The 24,084-nt window shown below is 36.9% G+C and overlaps 2 protein-coding genes across 3 annotated transcripts in view; one reads left to right on the forward strand and one right to left on the reverse strand.

The window, feature by feature from the left end:
- LOC149803023 (RAD50-interacting protein 1-like) overlaps positions 1 to 20,362 on the reverse strand; it is a 72,954-nt gene extending 52,592 nt beyond the window's left edge. The window contains exons 1-5 of one of the 2 annotated variants that reach the window (XM_089952580.1): positions 20,314 to 20,362; positions 11,159 to 11,400; positions 9,558 to 9,731; positions 7,106 to 7,243; positions 3,311 to 3,470 (exon numbers count right to left, since the gene is read on the reverse strand). In XM_089952580.1, the coding sequence (XP_089808706.1) occupies positions 3,311 to 3,470; positions 7,106 to 7,243; positions 9,558 to 9,731; positions 11,159 to 11,241 (555 nt within the window). In that variant the 5' untranslated portion in view covers positions 11,242 to 11,400; positions 20,314 to 20,362. Of the gene's footprint in view, positions 1 to 3,310; positions 3,471 to 7,105; positions 7,244 to 9,557; positions 9,732 to 11,158; positions 11,401 to 20,201 lie in introns of both variants that reach the window. The other variant, XM_089952579.1, reaches the window with a different exon arrangement.
- A 2,402-nt stretch (positions 20,363 to 22,764) lies between these two features.
- On the forward strand, positions 22,765 to 23,439 carry LOC149803024 (protein CFDP2-like). Its single transcript, XM_089953877.1, has one exon. The coding sequence runs from the start codon at positions 22,765 to 22,767 to the stop codon at positions 23,437 to 23,439; it is 675 nt and encodes a 224-aa protein (XP_089810003.1).
- Positions 23,440 to 24,084: the final 645 nt, after the last annotated feature.

The raw sequence follows: 24,084 nt of genomic DNA on the forward strand, positions 1-24,084 counted from the left end.
ACAGAAATGTGGCATCATTACCCACCCAGTTACATTATCCTGACATCAGGCTGACCAGTCCTAGAATTAACCTCTTAATGCTGAGTGCCAAGTGAGTGAGGCAGCTCCAAGTACCATATTATAAGTCTTTGGTATGACTCAGCCATGGTTCGTACCCATGACCTCCCACATCCAAGGTGAACGCTCTAACAATTTAGGCCAACAGAGCAGCAAGTCTTTTAGTAAAAGCCCATGTAGATATGAGTATCAGTATACAAGAAAAGTGATAACAAGGTTTTCAAGACAGCCATTGTGGCAGCCATAATGGATGACAGATCAGCACCAATTTAACTTATGACCAAATAGACATCGTAAGCAGTCTTTTGGTGAAAACCTTATGTTGATATGACCATCCATTCAGGAGAAGCAGCGATAAGAAGATTTTTAACATGGACATTGTGGTGGCCATATTGGATGTAACAGCCACACCATTTTCATTTAGAACCAACTAGACCAACGGATGAATATATTTATAAAGTTTCATGACAATCCTCCAAGTAGCTCAAGAGTAACAATAACAAGTTTGTTGTTGTTGTTGTGGGGTTTAACGCCATTTTTCAGCACACGATAGGCTATGCATGATGGCCAGTCTCAATGGTGGAGGAAGAACCCGGGAAAATCCCAGGAAGAACCACCAACCCATGAGAAGCTAATGGCAAGCTTTCTCACATACCCACATTGGCTGAATCCTAGACTCGAATCCATGCAGACAGAGGTGAAACAAGTTCGTACTAATGGACAAATAAACAATGAACAACAGACCATTCCATAAGCTCTTCTGGTCTATGACCATCAGAGCTAATATTAAAACTTGCTGTGAGTTTTCAGACTCTAAATTTGGCTGATAGAAATTAGTGAGTAATTCAGAGAATAAAATGTCTTAGTTTCATAATGATTCATGCCTAATATAATAAGAATCTGCCGAGATGTTTTGGAAATAAGAGCAACTGATAAAACTTTAACCAACACAATATCATGACCAAAACCTTGAACCCCAAGGTAAAACGGGGAAAGCAAATATTTGTAGAATAAATTGTCTAAGCCTCATCCCAACTCCAGGAAAAATAACCAAATGAGAACACTTAAACTAAAACCTTAATGCAAGTTTTCAATTACTTTGACCTGCACCCCAGTGTCATATAGGACAAGGGACATGCTGGAGAATGAACTGTCTTTATAATAATTAAAGTCAGTTATGACTGGAATCTACTGAGGGGTTTAGGAAATATATGCAAATGATAAACTTTCAACCAGTACCCTAACAAACTGTTGATGTTGCATTCAATAGCAAATGCTATTTCTCACTTCCTAATTACACTCATGTGACATCAAATAAAAGTCATATGTTTCAGTAACATCCATAATATAAAGGTTCTGACACAAACTTTTAATTGTGATAAGAATTATTAACTATTTTGGTCCCAAATAACTTTAAAAAAACCTAAAAATAACAATTAGTTTCTTGCACATGTGTTATGTATATCTAATCTGTATTATTTGTTGGCTTTTCTTCATGAGTATACATTATATACATTTGTATTTTGTACCTGACCTTGTCCAAAATCAAGTTTATTGTGTCCCCAACCAGTGACATTTATTTTGTAATCAACAGAATACATAGCTAAAAATTTTCTTTTAGTGTGGATTAAATATACAGATCATTATTAATGTAAATATGTTTCCCTAAATTTGAATTAAAAGACAGTCTTGATTCTGACCTTAGAATCTTAGAGAATGAAAAATTCCATGAAGTGATAATTATTTCCAGAAAATGGTAATTATGACCTAGGTCAAGTAGAGGGGTGTATAATATATTATTTTTTTAAAATTTAAAACTTACTCATTCTTTCCTTAACTCATTCGGCCCCAGAGGTTTTTGTCGTTTTTGCCTGAAATGTGCGTAGGAAAGACATTTGGGGGGCTATTTCTGAATACATCGTAATACAGCGGTTTTCAACAGATTTTCCATGAGAATAATGCCTAGCTGTATTAGAAACATCATTTTCCATTGGTTATTCTGCTTGCGCATGAGCAAAAGGGTAAAAGTTGGATTTTTTTTTTTTTTTTTTTTTGCTTAATGGACCCATCATTATTGAATGGAGACCGCAATTTATTCCAAATGCCCACCTTATCCTAGTTTTTGCAAAAGTTCACCTGTCTGTGTGCAGTTAAGACTGGTATGCCTTAGATCTGCGGTCAAAAGGTCTAAAATCTGGACCCAAAATTGCATTCTGATCTCGATCGAATTTTGGGTGAGAAAAAAAACTGGGTCCAAAACATGAGGTTTTTCTCTCTGTATTTTGTAGTGCAACTAGAACTTCCAGATTATTTGATATCATTTTAGAGCTATATCTGTCTGCTTTCTTTTAATACCACCCACGTTGGTGTATCTTAAATGGCCTTGATGCTGCAGAGCTTTGAAGTAGGGTACAGCCTCATCACACCTACAGACGGGATCGGGGCCGAATCGGTGAACAGCTTAAGCAGAATCAATCTTATTGTTGTCTTCAGTTTTACATTTGGATGGTTATATTAATTCAAGCTATTGCTAATGGAGATAAAAGTGCTCATCAATGATATTCTTGGACTGGATCACTAATTTGGAATTACAATGAATTTAGAAAATTAAAATTTAGATTGTACTATTGTGAGACATCAAAAGACTCTTTGCCACACTCCAAGTCAATGGCAAATTAGCAAGTTTCAGTCTACAGGCACATCAACACATTCAATATTGGAACTTATTTGGAATATCACTCGAATTGGAGCGTCATATATTTGGACCTGTGATACAACTTTTAGGACTATTTAGGATTTAATTCACAGCACTGTAAGTTCTTTTTAAACTTTTACTTTGTATTCTATGGAAATAATCTATTTGCTGGATTTTACAAAACTTGTTGGTTTGTGCTCTTTTCTGATACTTAGTTCAAGACCATAGATTTGCAACAATGTGTGAGTTATATGTTTAATAAATATATTGCAATTACAGTCTGTATATGTCACATCCACGACACAAACACCACCTATAAAAAAGTGCTGAAAGCATCAATATTAACTCAACTATTTTCCAACAAATATAATAATGAAACATGCATTACAAATTTCCCCATTCTTAGCAACACCAGTCAATATTATTACATTTTTTCTCCACTATACTGTCAAACACCTGTGATGCTTTTAAAAGGACCCAAATCTATTTTGCTTTTTAAATTAAACTGTACTAGTATCAATGAATTTTATTTCATTTTTCCTTGGTAGACATCCTTACCTTCCCTAAGTCATTAGTTTGCTTTTTGCCATAGAAATGATATCTGAACCTTTTCCTCATGGACTTCAGCATCAGCTGTAGTGGCAAAATTGGAGGTTTGAGTCCCAGGATGTGTGCCACTCCTGCTGGAGTTGTCTGCCCCTCACAGTTCAAACTGTTGCTAGGTATACAAGTTAAGGTTAATAATAAAATCATATCATGCTGAGTGGTACTGTAAAGTGCTAATGTTTCAGTTTATTTTTCTTTCATTTATCGAGTCTGGTTACAAAATAATCCCATATATATTTGCACTTATAAATACTTGTACAATGTTCACAATCCAATCAACCTTGGTAATCCATATTCCCCAACATATAAGGCCATCATACACAAATTGACCATTTATTATTCATCCTCAGTCTTGTAATGAGCCTCTGGGTTATACATCTCTTTGCTGAAAATAATTGGTGAAAAAAGCATGTTCTCTCAGTGACCTGGTCAGTAAAAATGGGTGCCACTGAGTAAAAAGAATTACTAGAGAAACTAAACTGATTCCTAATGAAAGCAATGAGTTGTGTGAACCACACTCCAATGTCAACAGAGCTCAGCAGTTGGTAGTAACTGAGGGTGACAAAATAGCACCCAAGGAAGCTCCACTCAAGGCCACAAGACCACACAGCAACATGGAATTTATTAATGATTATAAAATGTTTGTAGTCATAAAGCTGTTATTTTCTTGCTGAATTTGCTGATGCTGTTTTTGTTTCCCTCTAAGAATGTATTGGTCCATGCATTATCCTTTTACAACATTTTTGTGATCCAAAAATAAAATGTAATTTTGTTAGTGTCTACACAATTATGTTCAGGTACTCTCTGAGATACATAAAGATTACATTCCTGGGACATTTGCATACTTTGGTTCTCAGTGTTGTGAGCCACTGATTCAGTTTTGGCAAAAGCAGTGTTTACAAGTTGAAACATCTCAGCTAGTCCCTTCGCTAAAAATTTCTTTACTTCGGCAGGTGGTTCTTCTACCTGTTTTTCTTCTCAGCCTTCCTGTGTGCTTTCAGTTCAATCAAGTCTTCATTAGAAAACTCTTCACTGTGACTTTCAGTAAGTTTCTTAACATCCTGTTCCTCCACCTCAAGCTGCAGTTGTTGTGCCAACTACACACACTTCTGAGTTGCCTCTTCTGCATAGATAATCCCTTGAAGTCATGAACCATTTCTGGGCAGTTTCTTCCAAAAGCCATTCATTGTTTTTAATTTCATCTCATCCCATGGAGCTGCAATATTTTTTATTGCACCAAGATCATCATTCTTCCAAAATTTATGAAGGATAATTCCTGCCTTCCCATCACCTGTCTTGATTGCCATGGAAAATGTATTTTGGAGGTAATATGCTTTGAACATCGTAATGATGCCTTGATTCATGGGTTGCAGCAATGAAGTTGGTCTGGGGGGCAGGTAAACAACCTTGACCTCAGGATGATAGTCATCCAATTCTTCTGGGAGACCAGGGGCATTTCCAAGAGTGAGAAGAATTTTAAAGGGAATCCCATTTTGTAAACAATATTCTTCCACCTAAAGGACAAAACAGTTATTTAGCCAGTCATCAAATATTACACATGTAATCCAGGCCTTAGCGTCTGACCTCAAGGTTACAGGGAGCATGCTTGGGCTAATGTTCTTGAAGGCACAGAGTCTCAAAGCATGGTAGACAGCAAGAGGCTTAAGCCTGAAATCACCTGTAGCATTTCCTTCTTTCAACTGTGAAATGCTATCTTTGGCTGTCTTAAAACCAGGCATCGACTTGTACTCCTTTGAAATATATAAAGTCCAATTGGACATCCATTCTCAAAATAATCCTGTGTCATCCACATTAAATATTTGTTCCAGAAAATATTCCCCCTCCTCAATTATTTCAGCATAGAGTTCAGGAAAGCCTTCTGCTGTTTCTGTATCAACACTCCTTGCTTCACCAGTAACCTTAATACTATGCAGATTTGCATGCTTCTTGTATCACTGAAACTATCCTGGGCTAGCCTTGAATGTGCCCTCCCTAATGGCAGCCTTCTCTTTTAAATCATTGTACACACAAGACCTGGCCTTTTCTTGTATCAGTATTAGGCTTAATGATATCCTTTTCTGAGTCAGATCCTCGATCCAATGAGTCAATTAACTTTTCCATTTCTGAAACTGGACCCAGCCTTTTCTTTGTAATAATTGTTGCTTTCAATGTTACCAAGCTTTTGGTGCTTTCGATGACGCAAGTTTTGTCTCTTACAATTGTATTCATAGTTGATACAGGATGCCCCATTTCACGATCAATGGCTAATAATATTTGTCCACCTTCATGTTTTCTTATCATTATCAACTTTTCTTTATTGCTAATTTATTTCTCTTATCTCCACTATTACTACTTTTACTAGAATCTTGCTTATGCTTTGACATCATGGTTGAAAGGTAACTTTAACAAAACAAAATAAAATCCCATAAAGTCATGAAACAAATGTGACAGAAATGATTTACACTTGTACACAGGAGGAAAAGCAGAACTATAAACTGTGGATGCACTCGATTCAAAGATCAAAAAAGTACATGTGTACAGTTCATTTACGTATCTGTAAGTTTACATTTTTTGCAGTTTATGTATCTTGGGGAATACCTGTACATCTATTTATAAAACTTTATTTTACAATAATACCATATCATGAGAAATGTGCAATTATTTTTTCATCCACTCTGCTTGTTCATCCTTTGCCTTCTTGTATTCATTTTACTTCCTTTCATTAGACATATATCATTGCATTACATGTGCCTGTAAGCAAATGAAAGACTGAGCACCCATTTACTTTTAATACTGATTGAGAATATACATTTTTTTTAAAAATTATTTGGAAATTTACTGTAGCTAAACAATTTTCAGATTAACAGTTTCATAGCTAATTTACTGATCTATATAAAATTAAAATTAATGTCAATTCATAAATGATAATGGAACATAGATAATATTTGCAATGGAAATCCTTGAAACTGGTTGCAGCATTTACATTCTCTATTAATTTATGGAAAGATCAAAGAAAATTCATTAAATATGAGAAAATTCCATAAATATATTTAGAAAAATAAAATTCACAAAACTGCTGAATCTGCCACTAATCTGCAAATGAGATGAAAAATCTGCAGTTTCAGAAAACATCTGTAGATGTGATCACCCTGCAATTATGAATTAAATTCAAACCCAAAGAAAGTGAGAATATTTTACAATGTACATGAGGGCAAATGCACACGTCTTCAAATCATACTGTTTGTCCTCGTGTCCTTGTTGCAGATAAAACATTACCATAACTATTCATACATAACACACTAAAATGCATAAAATTACAGACATGGCTCCTTTATAGTTGGTATATAAACTAAATCCTTCTTTCCAACTGAATTAAATGTATGATGTTTACAGTACAGCTCTGAGTTCACCAAATCAGATCTCCAACAACAACAACAACAACTATAAAAACTGAGTGAATACCTCACCCAGGGAATAAAAAGCATAATCATGCCTAGAAACTTCTCAACTACACAACTTTTTACTTTACTTGTGTATTCAGTATATATTTTGCCTTTAAGAGGATCCAATAAAAATTTGACAAGATTGTGTCAACTGAATAAAATAAATTTTAAAGAAAAAATTACTGATACTAACTTGTGTCCCTCTAAATATTTTCATCTACTCAATTTTATTATACTCATTACCAATTATGAATTAGATAAAAAACTGATAATGCTGCAGAAAGAACTGTTGTGCAAAGGATACGGTAGCTGCAACTGCAGAAGCTGTTTGAAGAGATGATCCATCTTTTCCCGTGTTTCAACAGGATTGTGGACAGGAGGAGTTTTAATGGTTGTAACAATAAGTGGCCAATTCAGCAGCTTCAGTACATCTTCAAACTCCCTTTCAAGAAAATTGGTTTTGGTCATTTTATATGGTAAAATTTTAAATATGCAACAACATTTGGCTGTGTTGATAACACATGTAACAGATATGTAGGTCAGCAAAACATGAGGTTAAAACATACACCGCAGAGGATATATTCTATTTCTAAATGAAGGTAATGACCCTGTCTGTAGCAAAGTCAAACCATGTGCTATTGTAGAAACAAATTCATACTGTAAATTTACATGCCTTTATGGACATTTGTATGTTTTTAATGACATTTTTTATATTACTTTAATTCATGTATAGAACTCTAACGAAAATCCACAAGTTTATCATCTCGCATGTGACAATGTCACTACAGAGCTAGTAATGCAGGACTAAATAATCCTCATAATCATAACCACTGACTTTTTATTCCGCTGCTATCACGAGACAATCCTGATAACAATTTATGTATGGAAACAGAAGATACAGCCCAAACACCGAATGTATCCCCCCCAAATGTAAATAGTCATTCACCAAGAAGATCTTGACATTTTCTGCCAAGAGGTTGGAAGGATAATGCCTGTCCATCAACACACGATACAAGTTTTTATTACCCCAAAATATACCCAAAAAAATTACTAGTCTCCTTGACCTTTGACTTCCATACCATTTACCAAATTTACATCCAATCATAAAAACCTTAACTTTGATGTCAATTCATCAAAACAGTATTATACTGTCCTACGATATCGAGAAGCTTTACTCCTTGACCACCCTTTTCTAAAGTCAAAGTTAAACAACAACTTGCTATGATTTTAAACTTTGAGCTCTTTGACTGTCAACTTCAAGATATTCCTTCCCCCGATACATTATTGCCTGGGAAGTATGATGATGATCCCCTGATGAAAACAAAAGATATCACCCTTAAAAAAATTGTAAATAAAAGTTACATTGAACAGATAAACATTGTGACCACTGTATCTTGCTCTTGTGACATTCATCACATGTAATGGTTTTTGTCACAGGCAAGAAAAAAAATGAATCATATCTTCTTTACAGTTATGCAATTTACACTGAGTCTCTTTGTTACAAATAGATCATTGTACACTGGTCTTCGATTTCTTCAGTTTTGGCAAGTAATAAATTCAAGTAAATATATACCTGTACCAACACGAAGCATTAAAATGAATCCAGAGAACCTGGCTGTAAGCTGTTAATATCCAGGACTCAACATGAATGCCATCATAAGTTACAGTGGTACCTTGATATCATGATGCTTGCTCTGATCATGTCTTAGAAGTAATGAAAGAGATGTGGTAGCTCAGTTGGAATAAGCACTGGACTCATAACACAAGGGTGATGGATTCAATGCCTGCTCCGGTCAGCATAGTTTGGCTGCCGTGATGTGTTTCAGGAAAGGCACTTAGCTCCCATTTCCTCTGTATTATACAGGTGACGCTCACCAGATAATATGTACTTTTGAGAGACTGATGTATGTAAGGTGAAGTAGTTCACATTTAAAACATGCACAGTGGAGAGAACGTTTGCATACCTCTATGCTACATTAATGTAATGTGGATGATATTTCTTTTGGACATTGTACTTTTGGAAATTTTACATGATTTAAGCACATGCTAACTAAAATGACTGCTCCCTTGTGTTAAAAAATCAGTCTGAATTAGTCTAAAGTACACTATACATAGCAGCTATTAAAATAGGGAAAATGAATTTTGCCAGACTAGACAATACCAGCTTCAGAAAGTGCAATGAATGAATTACCAAATATATAAAATGTAAAAAAAAGTTATCGGCTCTTTTTTATACAATTTACCTCTGAAGTTCAGGAAGTGAAAATGACCAAGTATAGCTAGCACTTTTTTGAAAGGTGCACATTTGAAGTAAGGCCAAGCTGTATACTCTATAATCCATAGTACACCCATCAATCATACACCAAAATAAAGGGAATTAAAGGTTCTTTGCCTTATACCTAAGATATACAAGGTCTTTTTTAAATAGCCAGTATAACCAGTGAGGAAAGCCGGGGAAATTCTTTTTCTTTAAAATCCTAACCCTATGCAAAATGTGAAACTGTATAGCGCCACCATAACTAATGTGTTAAAACTGCCATATAAACCAGCAAATTAAACAAAACAAAACTTATAACTGATTAAGTTCCACTTTTGACCCCAAAAATACTTTTTCAATAAATGGTAATGTTGCAGTAAAGTAAAAAATTGTCCCCTAAAGTGTGGGAACATTATACGTCTTTGAGGGAATCACCATAACAGACAAACCCATGCACATTATGCATATTTCTATGATATCTTCATGTTAACCATAATACCTTGCAATCTTGTCCCTGAGAATTTTGTACCAAAACAGCGTAGTTTCCTTGGCAAAGCCAACCAGATTAATGCACTGTGAGCTGTGAAGGGTTGTGTAGAGGGAGGTTAGATTCTGGAAGATGGATACTGACTTTGTAATGTTCTCTGCCAACAAAGTATTCTGAATCTCTGAACTGTGAAATAAAAAATGAATTACACGAAAATGTTGATTGTAAAATCCCAATTATTCCCAATTATTCAAATGTAAAGACAAGAAAAGTACCCCCCCCCCCAAACAAAACTGTGCTTATTACAATGAACATAAATCTATCAAAGAAACTAATTTTACAATCATGATACCAAAATATAATAGAGTATCATACCATATATACATGCATAACAGCAATTCAGGAGGAGTAGTGACAGCAACATTTTCAAGACAATCATCATAACATCCAACTGGTACCACTTTCATTTAAGACCAACTAGGTATCATAAGAAATCTACTGGTGAAAACCCCATATTGATAAAGCCATTCATTTGTAAAAAGTAGAGACAACAATATTTTCAAGATCATCGTCATCATGACCATACAGTCGGTCAGTTTGCATCATTTTGATTTAGGACAAACTAGACACCATAAGAACTCTTCTGGTGAAAACACAATGTCAAAATGAATTTCCATTCAAGAGAAGTAGCAATAACAAGATTGTTAAGATGACCTCTACTGACATCAGATCAGTATGATTTAATTTAGCACCAACAAAACCTCAAAAAAGGTATTCTGGTGAAAACCCCATATTGATATGACATTCTGTTTTTGGAGAAGTACATTTCAAGATAAACAAGATTTTAAAGATGCCTGCCATGGTAACCATAGCAAATATCAGATTGGGACCATTTCCAATTAACTTGATGACATAATAAGTCTTTAGGTGAAAGCACAATGTTGATATGATCAGCCATCTAGGACAAGTTGTGATAACACTATTTCAAGATGGCCATTGTGGCAAACACACTGGAGGTCAAACTGGCACCATTTTCGTTGAGGACCAAAGAGGCAACATATGAAGTCTTTCAGTGAAAACCCCATGCTGATACGACCATTCATTTAACAGAAGAAATGATAAGATTTTCAAGATGGCCACTACAGTGGCCATACTGGACATCTGAGCAGCACTGTTTTCAATCAGGATGAACTAAACCTTATAAGAAGTCTTTTTGTGAAAACATCATGCTGAAATATCTATCCATTCTAGAGAGGTAGTAATCCAATTTTCAAGATGGCCACCAGGGTGACCATTTTAGTAATGACATGGTACCATCTTCATTTAGAAGCAAAGGTCATCATTGGAAGTCTTTTGATTTAACCCAATGGTATTATAAATTTACTTTCTATCTTCTCTTAAAAAAGATACTGTGAACATTAGCATAACATATAAACAACATCATGACTGATTCGACTCAACATTGAGACTTGACTGTTACCAACTCTTATGAGAAACCCACCTTCATTAAGGTCTATAATGACACTGCAACATCGTGTGTAAATGGATTCATTACATTTCTTGCAAGAGGTATAAATATGTACATGTACTGGTAAATATTACAGGCTACAAACCTTAACTCATCCACTCTAACAATGCATGAAAGGTATTTGGAAATTTTCTCCAGTTCCTGGATTTTATGAGTCAGCTTGGTCATCTCCTCCACAACAGGCTGAAGTGTGCTGACATGGTCCTGAATTTCTCTCTGAAGACTTTCTTTTTGCTTCCCTAGGCTCTGAATCTCTTGTTTCACAGCCTCAGCATTTCTCAGAGCATTTTCAATCTCTGTTGGCACTTCACTACTTGCCAAAGAAAGCTGAAATTTATTTTAAAAAATTGTATCTTGTGGGCTGAATTGCTCATGTTTTCTTTTGAGAGACTATGAATGCTAAATGCTTACAGAGAACAACCTTTCTAAATATAAATCACTTAATTACTTTGAACACTGACCACAAATGTTCAAGTTCAGATTGCACAACGACCTATTAGTGAATTTATTTCATTAGGATTTAAGGTGCAAGTATGAAGAGTGTACTCAAAGTGTTTCTGATACATTATGCTCCTGAAAAAGTCTTTGTACCTGCCAAAAAATGGCTAATAAACAGAATACTATGATGACTGTTTAGGACTATGTATCTAATGTTAATCCAACCATTTTTAATTTTTTCCAGAGTAATTTTATATGTAGGTAGTCATAAAACTTAAGTAATGGTATAATCATGGAGAAAAAATGTACAAATTCAAAATACATATTGGTAACAATAGCACCCTGACCCAGCAAATGCCAGCAATAAAGCAAGATTCTAAGCATAACTTGCAACTGAACAGGCATGGGAAATGGTTATGGCTAGAAAAGTCAGAGACGGGGATGCAGTGTAAACTGTGTGAAGCACACAGAAACACTTTAACTGTAGAATGTACTGACTATTGGACCAGTACAATAGACTGGCACATCAATTGAGCTGATCATGTGGCAGTTGTATGGGCAAAATCCATGAAAAAGAGATTTCAAGCAAGTAATGTAATACTGGCCTGGCTAAATCTAGTTTCTTTTGAAGCTTCATTCTGTATTGGCATTGTATAAGTCCACACAAATCTAAGTAATTCATAAAGTTCATTTAAATTCTTTAATTCATTGGCTGGCCTGTACTATATAGTACAGTACTATCTCTACAGGTCAAATGTACTCCTAGGATCATGTGATTCTGACATGCCCTCCATTCACTAATTTGTTGACCTAGTTTGACCATAATAGTTGTTGAAATGAACTCTGCAATAGACCTTGATTTATGAATGTAAATTTCACAATGCATTGTACATGTACTTTTTCAGGCCAATCACTAAATTAAAGAACTAAAAAAGAAATGTCATAACTCAAATGACTTTTAAAGAAACCTATATGACAAAGTAATATATGATATAGATTTCCATAATAGGTCCATCCCATATTCTAAATGAGTTGCCAACTGGGCTTTTCAAAAAGAAAAAAACAACAATCCCCATTTTGATCTTATTTCCCTCTCAAAACCTTGTTTGACAAAATGTAGCTTATATATTATGGACTTTCCATTAAAAAACTGGTAAATGATTTATCTTCAGCTCCCTGTTGTCATCCATTTGTAGGTCTATGAACCTTAAGAAGATTATCTCCTTATTTGAAACTCTGTGTACAAACTGAAGTATGTGACACATGAATAGGGTTACCAATAATTAGCACCCACCTATCCTTCAAGAATAACAGTGTGCAGGCATTCAAGAATAACAATAAGCTGTCCTTAATGAATAATAACACTGGTCAACAGTGAAATCATTACTGACTTGAAAAGGCCCTAATCTGTAGTATTTTGGTGTGCCGAACACGAATATAACCGTGAAAAATTTGTATTGGCTCTCGTTTTGAAGATATTCATATACCTCATTTTCTATGTTTCACTGTGTAAATTTCTCCAGTAGGACTGCAGCAACATCCGGAATAATGATGTAACATTGCATAATACCATCATGCTCACATCATCCACAGTTGATTGCATCATTTTCTGATGCAATGCAATACTAATGCCATGCGACTGCTGAAGTAAGTTGACGTCAGCAGTGTACTATACATGTGTAGGCCTATTATACTAATGCCAGGCGGCTGCTGAAGCTGACGTAAGCAGTGTACTATAAAAAGCCCAATCAGATAGGTTCAGCATTTAAAATATTTTAGACGTTGTGCGAGACAGTTCAAGCTACTGTTACATAAAACCTATTATTTTATCCATTTACGTACAATAAAGAACAGTAATGCCTCGAAAGTGTGTTAATACCGCGGACAATTTTTGCTATATTTGTGGGGAAGTGACATTTGCCAACCAGAAGAAAAGTATCAATTCTCAAGTGAAGAAGGCATATCATCTTTACTTCGGATGCAAGGTTGGTGACCAAGACAAGCCTTGGGCTCCGCATATATGCTGTGCTACATGTACAACACAGCTTTCACAGTGGTTGAATTGCAAAAGGTCATCAATGCCGTTTGCAGTCCCAATGGTGTGGAGAGAGCCAAGCAACCACCTAAATGACTGTTACTTCTGCTTGGTTCCTCCTCTTTCCGGCGGAATAACGAAGCGAAAGAAGTCGAGAATAGTCTACCCAAACATTCCGTCTGCATTGAGACCAGTTCCACATGGTGAGGGACTTCCTATTCCAGAACCTCCAGCAGAATATTCTCTTGATTCATCTGACGAAGACAAAGGTGAGTCGACCTGTTCTTCTCCTGGTCCATCAGCATGCAGTGATCCAGATTTTCACTGTGGTGCATCATCAACCCCACACAGAATAACACAGGAAGAACTAAATGACCTGATTCGTGATTTGGACTTATCAAAGAACAAGGCAGAATTGCTAGGATCAAGACTCCAACAATGGAATCTTCTAGAAGAAGATGTCACAATTACTGCATATCGAAAGCGCCACCAGCAATTGGAGCCTTTCTTCAGAAAGGAAAGTAATCTGATATTCTGTTCCGATATTGAGGGCCTCATGAATGCTTTAAAAATCACTCATGACCCACAAGAATGGAGACTATTTGTGGACTCTTCGAAACTGAGTCTCAAGGCTGTGCTTTTGCACAATGGAAACATTCTTCCATCTATTCCAGTAGCGTATGCTGTCCACATGAAAGAGACATACGATAACTTAAGGCAGCTACTGAATTCCATTGAGTATAACAAGTACAGCTGGCACCTCTGTGGTGATTTGAAGGTAGTTGCCCTTTTAATGGGACTGCAGCAAGGATATACAAAATACATGTGTTTCTTATGCGAGTGGGATAGCCGAGCAAGGGAAATGCACTACATGAGGAAGGAATGGACTCACAGGCAGAATGTAGCCATTGGAGAGAAGAATATCCAACACCCAGCTCTGGTTGAGGCTCAGAAAATCTTGCTACCACCCCTTCACATCAAACTAGGTTTGATGAAGAACTTCGTGAAAGCCATTGACCGGACTTTGCCAGCATTCCGATACCTGCATGAAAAATTCCCTCGACTCAGCGAAGCAAAGATTAAAGAGGGAGTTTTTGTGGGTCCTCAGATTCGAGAGCTTTTCAAAGATGACCGGTTCAACAACTTGCTGGAAGGTGACGCGAAACAAGCATGGAATGCTTTTCGCCTAGTTTCTACAAACTTCCTCGGAAATGTTAGGGCAGAAAACTATAAGGAACTAGTAGAAGACATGTTGATGAAGTATAAGAAACTTGGCTGCAATATGTCTCTAAAGATTCACTTCCTTCATTCCCATTTGGATTTCTTTCCTAGCAACTGTGGTATTGTTAGTGATGAACACGGTGAACGTTTTCATCAAGATATCGCAACAATGGAATAAAGATACCAGGGAAAATAGTCCACTACAATGCTGGCTGACTACTGCTGGACACTCCTCAGAGATGCTCCCGAACAGCTGTACAAGAGACAGGCGAAGAAATCTAAGATGTAGTCAATGACTTGATTTTTTATAGGTAGGCTATTACAGTTGACCTTTTACTATTGGAATGCATTTCGTTATGTAAACATTAATTTCTTGCAGATTACAAAAAAACTAGAGCCAATTTTGCAATTTGACTGTCATATTCGTGTTCAGCACATAAAAATTGATAAGAATTGACTAATTTTATTTCAGTAACATGACTTTTGTAAAAATTTGTTGTCCAGTGTAATGAGCACCTGCTTGTGTGTTTCATATACCCTGCATATGCTTTCTGAGAAATGCATTTGTGGTTAATTAAACTGACTGGTACAAAAGCAATTGTTTGACAATTAGGCTAAGAAGGAGGATTCTTGTCTTATCAATGTGCTCATGACAATATTTTTCACAATTAATAACAGTGATCATTACTTTAATCCATTAGTACAGGGTTGCAAGCTGCTAATTCCACTGAAATATAGCATTTGTATTTTCCTAACTGTTATGCATTCACTGTATTGTGACATACATTTTTTTCATATTTAACAAGCCTCCATGCAGGCAATAGTATTGCATGGTTTACCCTGGATATGACTAACTTAAGCCACAGTTCTACATAGGATGAGATATAGCTGTCTTTAAACTATATGAGATTTGATTAATAGTCCTGTATGTAGGCTATAGCACTGACCAACATTCTCAATGACCTGGACTTTAGTCAAGGTATGCCATCTTGGACTAAACTTACTGTACATAAACCAATATCTTCTTATTAGGCTTACCATGTAAATGACCTTTGACCTTTAGACTCCAGAATCTATTTATCTTCATTACCCAAATTCACTTAAGGTAATCTGCAGTAGGGGGAATTGTGGCTCCACATTTGCCAAGAGCTTCCATGTTTTAAAACTGTCGCTATAGATTTATGTAATTCCTTAGCCATCAACAGTTTTGTGAAAAACATTAACCTGCAAATGCAACCTTATCTGAGACACAATGATCTTGGCCTTTGATTTTGTGGTGACCTCAAAATCAACATTAGCCTCTTCCATACCTTTGAAGTAAACTTTCCACCAACTTTATTTAAGGTACATTATCAAGAACTAAAGTTACTAGAAAAATACCATATTTCTTCTTTCAGTGACCTTGACCTCTGACCTTCTGATCCTTTAATCAATAAGCTTCTTTCTTACTCAACATGTAAGTCATCCACAAACTTTGGTGAAATTATACAGCTGAGAAAAGAAATCTTTGGGAAGAAACCATTCATGTTTCCTTCACATTGACCATAACCAATGACATTTTTACCCCAAAACAATAAGCCTCAAAGGCAAGCCATTCACTTTGTTTGGTCTGGGTCTGTGATGTTTTGTTTTGTTTGGTTTTTTGCAACATAGAAATGTATGCTTCTCACTGCTGAGGCAAACAAAGTAAAATGACTTGCCCATGGATGCACCAGAGCTGATCAGATGCAGGCATCAAACCTGCACCGTTTCTGACATAGTCTGGCATTCTAATCACTGAGCTACCACTGCTCCTGCATCAATTGGTTGACTCTTACAACATGCTGGATGGTACATTTAACATATTATATGTTCCTAAGCCCACAGGGGATTGGCAAAAAAAACAACACTGTCTTCTTTCATTTTCAGTGACCTTGACCTCTGACTCTGTATGACCCCAAAATAGATTTTTTCCTTCCTTATGTGCAAGCTTTCTGTAAAGTATGAACCAGGCCTGTGGTGTAGAACTAATGTTTTTTGTGTAGATACCATTTTTCTTCTTTTAGTCAGTGACCTTAACTTTTTAAATTGTGTTGGTGCCTGAACTAACACCAAGTTTTGGAAGAAGACCACGAGATGTAAAACTGAGCAATAATTGCCACTATGTATTTTTACAAAGGTGGAGTAAAAAGGTTGACTCTGAATAGTCCAACAGCTCCATACACAGTTCCTGCTGGAAAACATTATCAAATAGATTCAAGAATGTCTGAATAAGGGTGATCAAATCTTAATTACTTGATGGACTTGCATTACCACAACAACTATCAACTAATGGATTTAAACCAAGAAGTAACTGAATGTTTATGAAATTGTCACAGATGATATAGTAATGATCATAAAGGGACTCATCTATAGTTTTGTTCTAAGTTGTATGTACATATGGTGACTTCTAGTTACACACTCTTCTGAATCAAATCAGAACTGTTAAGGCTGACATATGAAACAAAAACGATGACAGTATTAAATATTTTTGAACTTGCTGTAAAGATATTCATTTTGTTGAAATAAGTCTATTTTCTGGAAAAACTGCATATTAAAATGAGTGCCAATATCATAAATATTATGTTATTCAATAAAACTGTAATTCAATTTAAAACTGTCACTTCTATCAAACAATAAAATGTTATCTACATTTATATCAAAGCATTAAAATTTTTCAGACCTTCATATTTGTTCTGTTTGTTGACTTTCATATGCATTACTGTAGCAGTGTTGCTTGTATGATTTTTCTAAAATTGATCAAATCCCCAATCACTTTTCCAAAATTGGGCTAATTCTAAATGTAATGGGAGAAATAGGGCTCTCTTCTTGAGAAATATAGGTTGCACTGAAGAATATATTTTAAGTTATTGCAACATCTTCAAAACAGGCAAGCAAAAGGTTATTGTGTGATATATTGTATATAAGCAATTTATTTACCTTGTATACCTGATCAGCGATTCAAAAATACTGACCTAAGCAAATGTATTCCTTTATGATGGTGTTCATATATGTCAATCATGGGTGAAAAAAGTGTACAGGTAAGAATGAAAGAAAAGAACAAAGGAAAAATAATATAATTTTTAAGATAATTAAAAGAAGAAACACAGGAAAATATGACAAACAAGACAAAAAACGTTTTCAAAGAACTTTATGAATGACGTAGATTGGTGTGGACTTCAACAATATCAATACAGAATGAAACAACAAAAGAAACTAAATTTAGTCAGGCCAGTATTACATTACTTGCGTGAAACCTCTTTTTCATGGACTCTGCCCAAACAGCTGCCACATAATCAGCTGAATTGATATTGATATGCCACTCTTTCATACTGGTCCAATAGTCTGTACATCCTACAGTAAAAGTGTATTTATGTGTTTCACAGTTTACACAGCATCACCATCTTAGAGAAACCACAACCATTTCCCATGCCTGTTCATTTGCAAGTTATGCTCAAATTCTTGCTTTATTGCTGGCACTTACTGTACCAGGGTGCTATTGTTATGTATATTTAATTTGTATTTTTTAGTTTTTTTTCTTCTTGATAATATGATACATATAATTGCATTTTGGTCTTGACCTTGTCCAAAATCAAATTCATCATGTACCTGGCAAGTAATTTTCATTCTGTAAACAAATAATACATTGTTAATATTTCTCTATGAATGTGGGTTAAATATTAGGACCATTATCAATGGAAGTAAACATTTTTATCTTAATCTGAGTCTAGGACACTGGTATTCTCTATGGATAAACCTGTTGTACCTGATGAATAACATGTTCTTTATCATAATTTTATTAACAGCTTTTATCTTGCTGACAACTTTGAATATTCTAGAAACGAACTTTTAACCCTCATACTGGTTCTACTTGCGTCTTAGCTTTTAAATAATGTTGTTTACTTGAGAAATTACTCATTCTTGCACATAACATCTGAGACAGAATTAGTCTAATTGTCGTGTTCAGTATTTCATTTGTGTGGAATTATTTATTCAGATTATTATTCACTGGAAATACAAGTGCTCATCTATAATATTCTTAGACTGGAACATTAATTTGGAATTATAGTTTATTCAGACAAGAACATTTTGAATTATATTACTGTGAGACATCAAAAGACTCTTAGCACATTGCCACTATCCAGGCTATTGGCACATTACCACATTTGAGACTACAGGTACATCAATACATTCAATATTGGATTTTATTTAAAATACCACTGGAATTCAGTTAGAACTTTATACATTTGTACTTATCATAAAACTTTTAGGACTATTTGGGATTTAATTCACAAAACTATAAGCTTTGTAACTTTTCACTTTGTATTCTTGGGCCATGTCGAGCGGTAGCGTGGGAAAATGATTTGGCATTCTGTAAAGGTATGAGATTAAGTCAAACTTTTGATAGGGATATACTAATCCTACAACGTAAGACACATCACCTGATATTTTTGTTCTGGGGGGGATGACGGGTCTTACTGCCTAAATAACGGTGCTGTGTACATGTTTTGATGTCAACTAACATTATTATGAAAGTCAAATTTTCAGGAATATTTCAAACAAATGACAACTAAAATAACAATGCTTTTCTACAAACTAAAGTCATAATGTTTTAGTCAGACTTTACTTACTCTGATGTTTTTTCTCTAATAAATTCAAATTAGACCTATTTTCAAGTTTCATTGGCCTACATTTCAGCTGGCTGGAAAGCGATGAAAGCCAGGAATGCCGAAATTGGGTTAAGTTGAAATATTATTCTTTAACGAAACGAATAAAAATGTATTATGCCTATTGGAACTGTAAGTAACGGTTCGTTTCGTTCAAGAAACTTATCCCCAACATGTACCTACTTGAACTTACTTCGGCATACCTTGACTACTGTCGCATTGCAACAAATTCAAATGTATGTCAACGGAACGTGAAAATGCGTCCATTTGCTAGTATCATATTTTCATTCTGCCAGGATAAAGACAGCACAGTAAGTATATTAATTACACATAAATTAGTGGAAGAGTGTCGATATAGGCTGCCAAGCGTGTGAGATGTTCCTAAACTTTGATTACTCATTCCGATGTCAACGACATCGGAACACGCTATACAAGGCCGGCATTTGGATAGTAAGACGTAGCACCTAAACAAAATCAACATGTGCTATGTCTTTCATGTAGGACTAGACTATGGATATACAGTCGAATGCCCGAGCTAAATATCGGTACCAAATTTATTAAGCTACGCAAAGCGTAGCTTGAAATATCAGCGTTTATTCTAAAAGTAGGTCGCGCGAGCATGGAGACAAATGTCCCCCCTTGTAGTTATTATACAGTACATGTATGACAGGTCAATTGTAAGCAACGATAAGAGCCCGTGGGCCGTAAAGGTAAACCACCGAAGTCTTATTCGTGACATGCAAATATACCTTGCTTTCTAAGGAGGTCTTGGTGTCTACATATTTTTGGTACACTTCTTTAACTTTTGAAAGGTTCTTTACATTGTCTCCAAACAAAGAATTTATCAGGTTTATTACATACTCGTCAACTGCAGATTTTTCAAACGAAGATGCCATGTTGTTAATTGATCTTAATTACGACTGAGCTACAGTAACGAGGAAATCCGAATATTGTTTAGGATAAGATCAAGGCCAAGAGCGTTGCAAAGTAATAAAGACCGGAACAAAGCTTAAAGGATTAAAGACCACATCGGTTTGTATCTTTCCTATAAATAAACATTTAATAATATGAATAATGTCATCATATTACAATTATTATTTGCAGGAAAATTGTAATTCGAGCCCTTCTGATAACGATGAACCGTCGCATTCATCCACACAACCAGGATTGTACTGATGTACCGATAAACCCACTTCGAAATTAGTTTAAATGTTAACTTGGTCAAACGTACCCAGTTTTACGGAAGAACTCCTGCAGAATCTACAAACCGATTAATAAATAAATTAATAAAGAAAATACTGTCCTGTTTGTGCATGTCTACAAAACTGGTCATACTAGTTGAAAGCAAAGCTATGTCGTTTTATGCTTTTAAGATTACTATCACAAAACGAAACATCACGATTATATTTCTGCAATATATTTCAGGTTCTAAGAATAGCTTGAATATTCTACAGGTAGTGACGCTATAATGTTAGTGTCGAGCGATATGCTGATGCAAATTGGTATAATGGTTGCATATAACAACTTTCAAAAAGTCTCACAGTGATTTACCGACGTGAAAAAGTAAAATTCCGGCAGGTGTTGAGCAGTCTGTAAGAATTCGTCTAAGACAACGATATAGACAAAGGAAAAGTGAGTAAAAGCTATGCATAAAAGAAATTTTAAAAATGGTGACAGTCTTGTAGTCGCATTTGCCCATGACTTAAAAAAGGTCTCAGAATAAAGATATAATCACTTATATTGATAACAATGGCTGAAAGAGATGGATTAATTTACATTTTGAGATATCGCGTGCACGTTTAATTTATTTATGTATTTCTCTTTTTAGAAAAAGGAAGAAAAGTCCGTACAAATATTTATGAAGATTGTAGAAGAATAAGCGTGCAAAGTTTCACCAATCTTCTTTAGATGCAACTACACGATTATCTTGATTGAATTAATTTATTTTAGTCGTTTTTAATCTGACTTTGGTCTCAATCACCGAACAACTGATCACGTAACTAATATACAAACACGTATGTATGTATGTATGTACGTACGTACGTACGTATATATGTATGTATGTATGTATGTACGTACGGATGTATGTATGTATGTATGTATGTATGTATGTATGTATGTATGTATTGTGGTGTAAGGGGTGCTCATGGAGGGGTAGTACCTCTGGTGGGGGGGGGGCGTAGCAGTCGTACTCTCTGGGGGGTAGCTAGTCCACCTTTGGTCTCCAATTGGCGCTCAACTCTCACCTGTGGCTCCAAGAAGCTGTAACATGCGCAGCGGCCACACCACGGGCAACGGCTTCGACTGGCCGGCCAAACCAGGTTGAGGGTAACCGATGGGTTCCAGACCCCCGGTGAGTCAGGGATTGTCACCCATTGCATGTGAAGACTGGAACCGGCGGACTACGCGGAGGAACCACCAGCTGGTCAACGGGCAGAAAGGCGGACCCAGCAAAGCGATGTGGAACTCTGAGAACACGGCAAAACACGTAGGACGCCTTGGTCATCCACTGCATCCAGTCTCCATTCCAGCCGTCTTGACTACGTCTTGCAACTGGACAAAGTGGAGCCTGGACGAGAGAGTGAGGCTGACACAGCGCAACTCTTCTTCACTTTAATCCAACTCACGCGCAAATCATTTATGTCATCACCCGTACCCAAGTCCTGCGGCGATGGGCGAGCTGCGACGCGGCAGGTGTGGATGCACTGGGAGCCGTAGTGGCGGATCTGCACCCAGGCGGTTCAGGCCATATGGTCGTCTTCCACTGATCTGAAGCAGAAATGGATTTCGGCAGCCGTCTGAGCGACTAAGCAGACCTCTTCAGAATAGCACTGCTTACTTCCATAGCCTGAGGATGGGACTAGAAAAGGTACCCTAAAAAAAAGCCTGCTTCATCTACCCCGACCAGCTTACCGCAGCTGGAGGGAATCCATTCTTGCGGTCGAAACACAGAAAAAACCCAAAAAGTTTCACTCACTCTTGGTGCGTGGAACATACGCACTCTATTGGATCGTGCAGAGGCTGACAGACCAGAGAGAAGAACTGCCCTGATTGCAAGAGAACTTGCTCGCTACAAGATAGAGATAGCAGCCCTAAGTGAAACTCGCTGAAGTTGGAGCTGGTTACACCTTTTTCTGGAGTGGACGTGGCACCGATGAACGTCGGGAGTCTGGAGTTGGATTCACTGTCAAGTCAAGTTTGGTGAAAAAGCTCTCCATCTTACCAAAGGGAATTAATGACAGGCTAATAATGCTGAAGCTACCCTTACATGGAAAAAATCAAGCCACACTCATTATTGCTTATGCACCAACCATGACCTACTCGGAGGAAGCCAAAGACAAGTTCTACCAGGATCTGGAAACTCTGATTGCTTCGGTACCAAAGTCAGAGAAGCTGATCATTCTTGGTGATTTTAACGCCAGAGTTGGCGCGGACCACATCTCGTGGAAGGGAGTTATTAGTAGACATGGAATCGGCAAATGCAACAGTAATGGACATCTACTCTTGAGAATGTGCGCAACATTTGATCTCCTGGTCACAAGCACCATGTTCAGTCTGCCTAACCGCAATAAAACAACTTGGATGCACCCACGGTCTAAGCATTGGCACCAGATCGATTACATCTTAGTTCGTATGAATGACAGGCAGGATGTCCGTGTGACCAAAGCCATGAGTGGTGCTGACTGCTGGACAGACCACAGGCTACTGATCTCCAAGATGAATCTAAAAATTAAACCTCCCAGACGCCCACAGGGAATTAAAGTCCCTAAACGACTCAACGTCTCCAGGCTGAAAGTCTGCAACAATGAGCAAGCTCTGTCTGAAGCTCTGACAAGCCAGCTAGAAACCACAGACTATGATACCAACGACGTAGACAAATGCTGGAAGGCCTTCAAACATCTGTTGTACTCCACTGCATCTGAAGCCCTTGGCGTCACTGCGCGAAAGCACCAAGACTGGTTTGACGAGAACTGTGAAGAAATATAGTCCCTGCTAGAGGAGAAGCATCATCTCCATCGTGCATACAACATCGACCCCAAGTCCGCTGAAAAGAAAGATGCCTTCAGCAGAGTCCGCCAAGACGTGCAGAAGAAACTACGCGAGATGCAGGACACATGGCTGAGCCGAAAGGCTGATGATATGCAGTCCTTTGCCGACAGACACGACATGAAGAATTTCTATAGTGCTCTTCGTGATGTTTATGGCCCAGTAACAGCAGGCACAGCCCCACTCTTGAGCTCCGATGGCAGCACTCTCATAACCGAGAAGAAGATACTAAATCGCTGGGCGGAACACTTTGACGGTATCCTCAACAGACCCTCTTCCATCAACAATGAAGCAATCAACCGTCTACCACAGGTGGAGATCAACGATAGTTTGGCTGACCCTCCAACAGTGCTGGAAACTCATAAGGCCATTGAGCTCTTGTCCAGTGGAAAAGCTCCAGGAGCAGACTCCATCCCAGCTGAGATCTACAAATCTGGTGGGCCTAAGTTAGTGGGAAGACTAACAAAGATGTTCTGTGGTATGTGGAAGATGAAACGCATACCCCAGGAATTCAAAGATGCATCCATCGTCCACCTTTATAAACGCAAAGGCAATCGCCAGTCCTGCGACAACCATAGAGGAATC

The sequence above is a fragment of the Sinohyriopsis cumingii genome, chromosome 3 (assembly GCF_028554795.1).
Source record: "Sinohyriopsis cumingii isolate HCF-2022 chromosome 3, ASM2855479v2, whole genome shotgun sequence".
In the NCBI taxonomy this organism is placed as follows: domain Eukaryota; kingdom Metazoa; phylum Mollusca; class Bivalvia; order Unionida; family Unionidae; genus Sinohyriopsis; species Sinohyriopsis cumingii.

Bases quoted from the DNA above. Each gene is read 5' to 3' on its own strand.
- LOC149803024 (XM_089953877.1), top strand. From the start codon at position 22,765: ATGACCTACTCGGAGGAAGCCAAAGACAAGTTCTACCAGGATCTGGAA.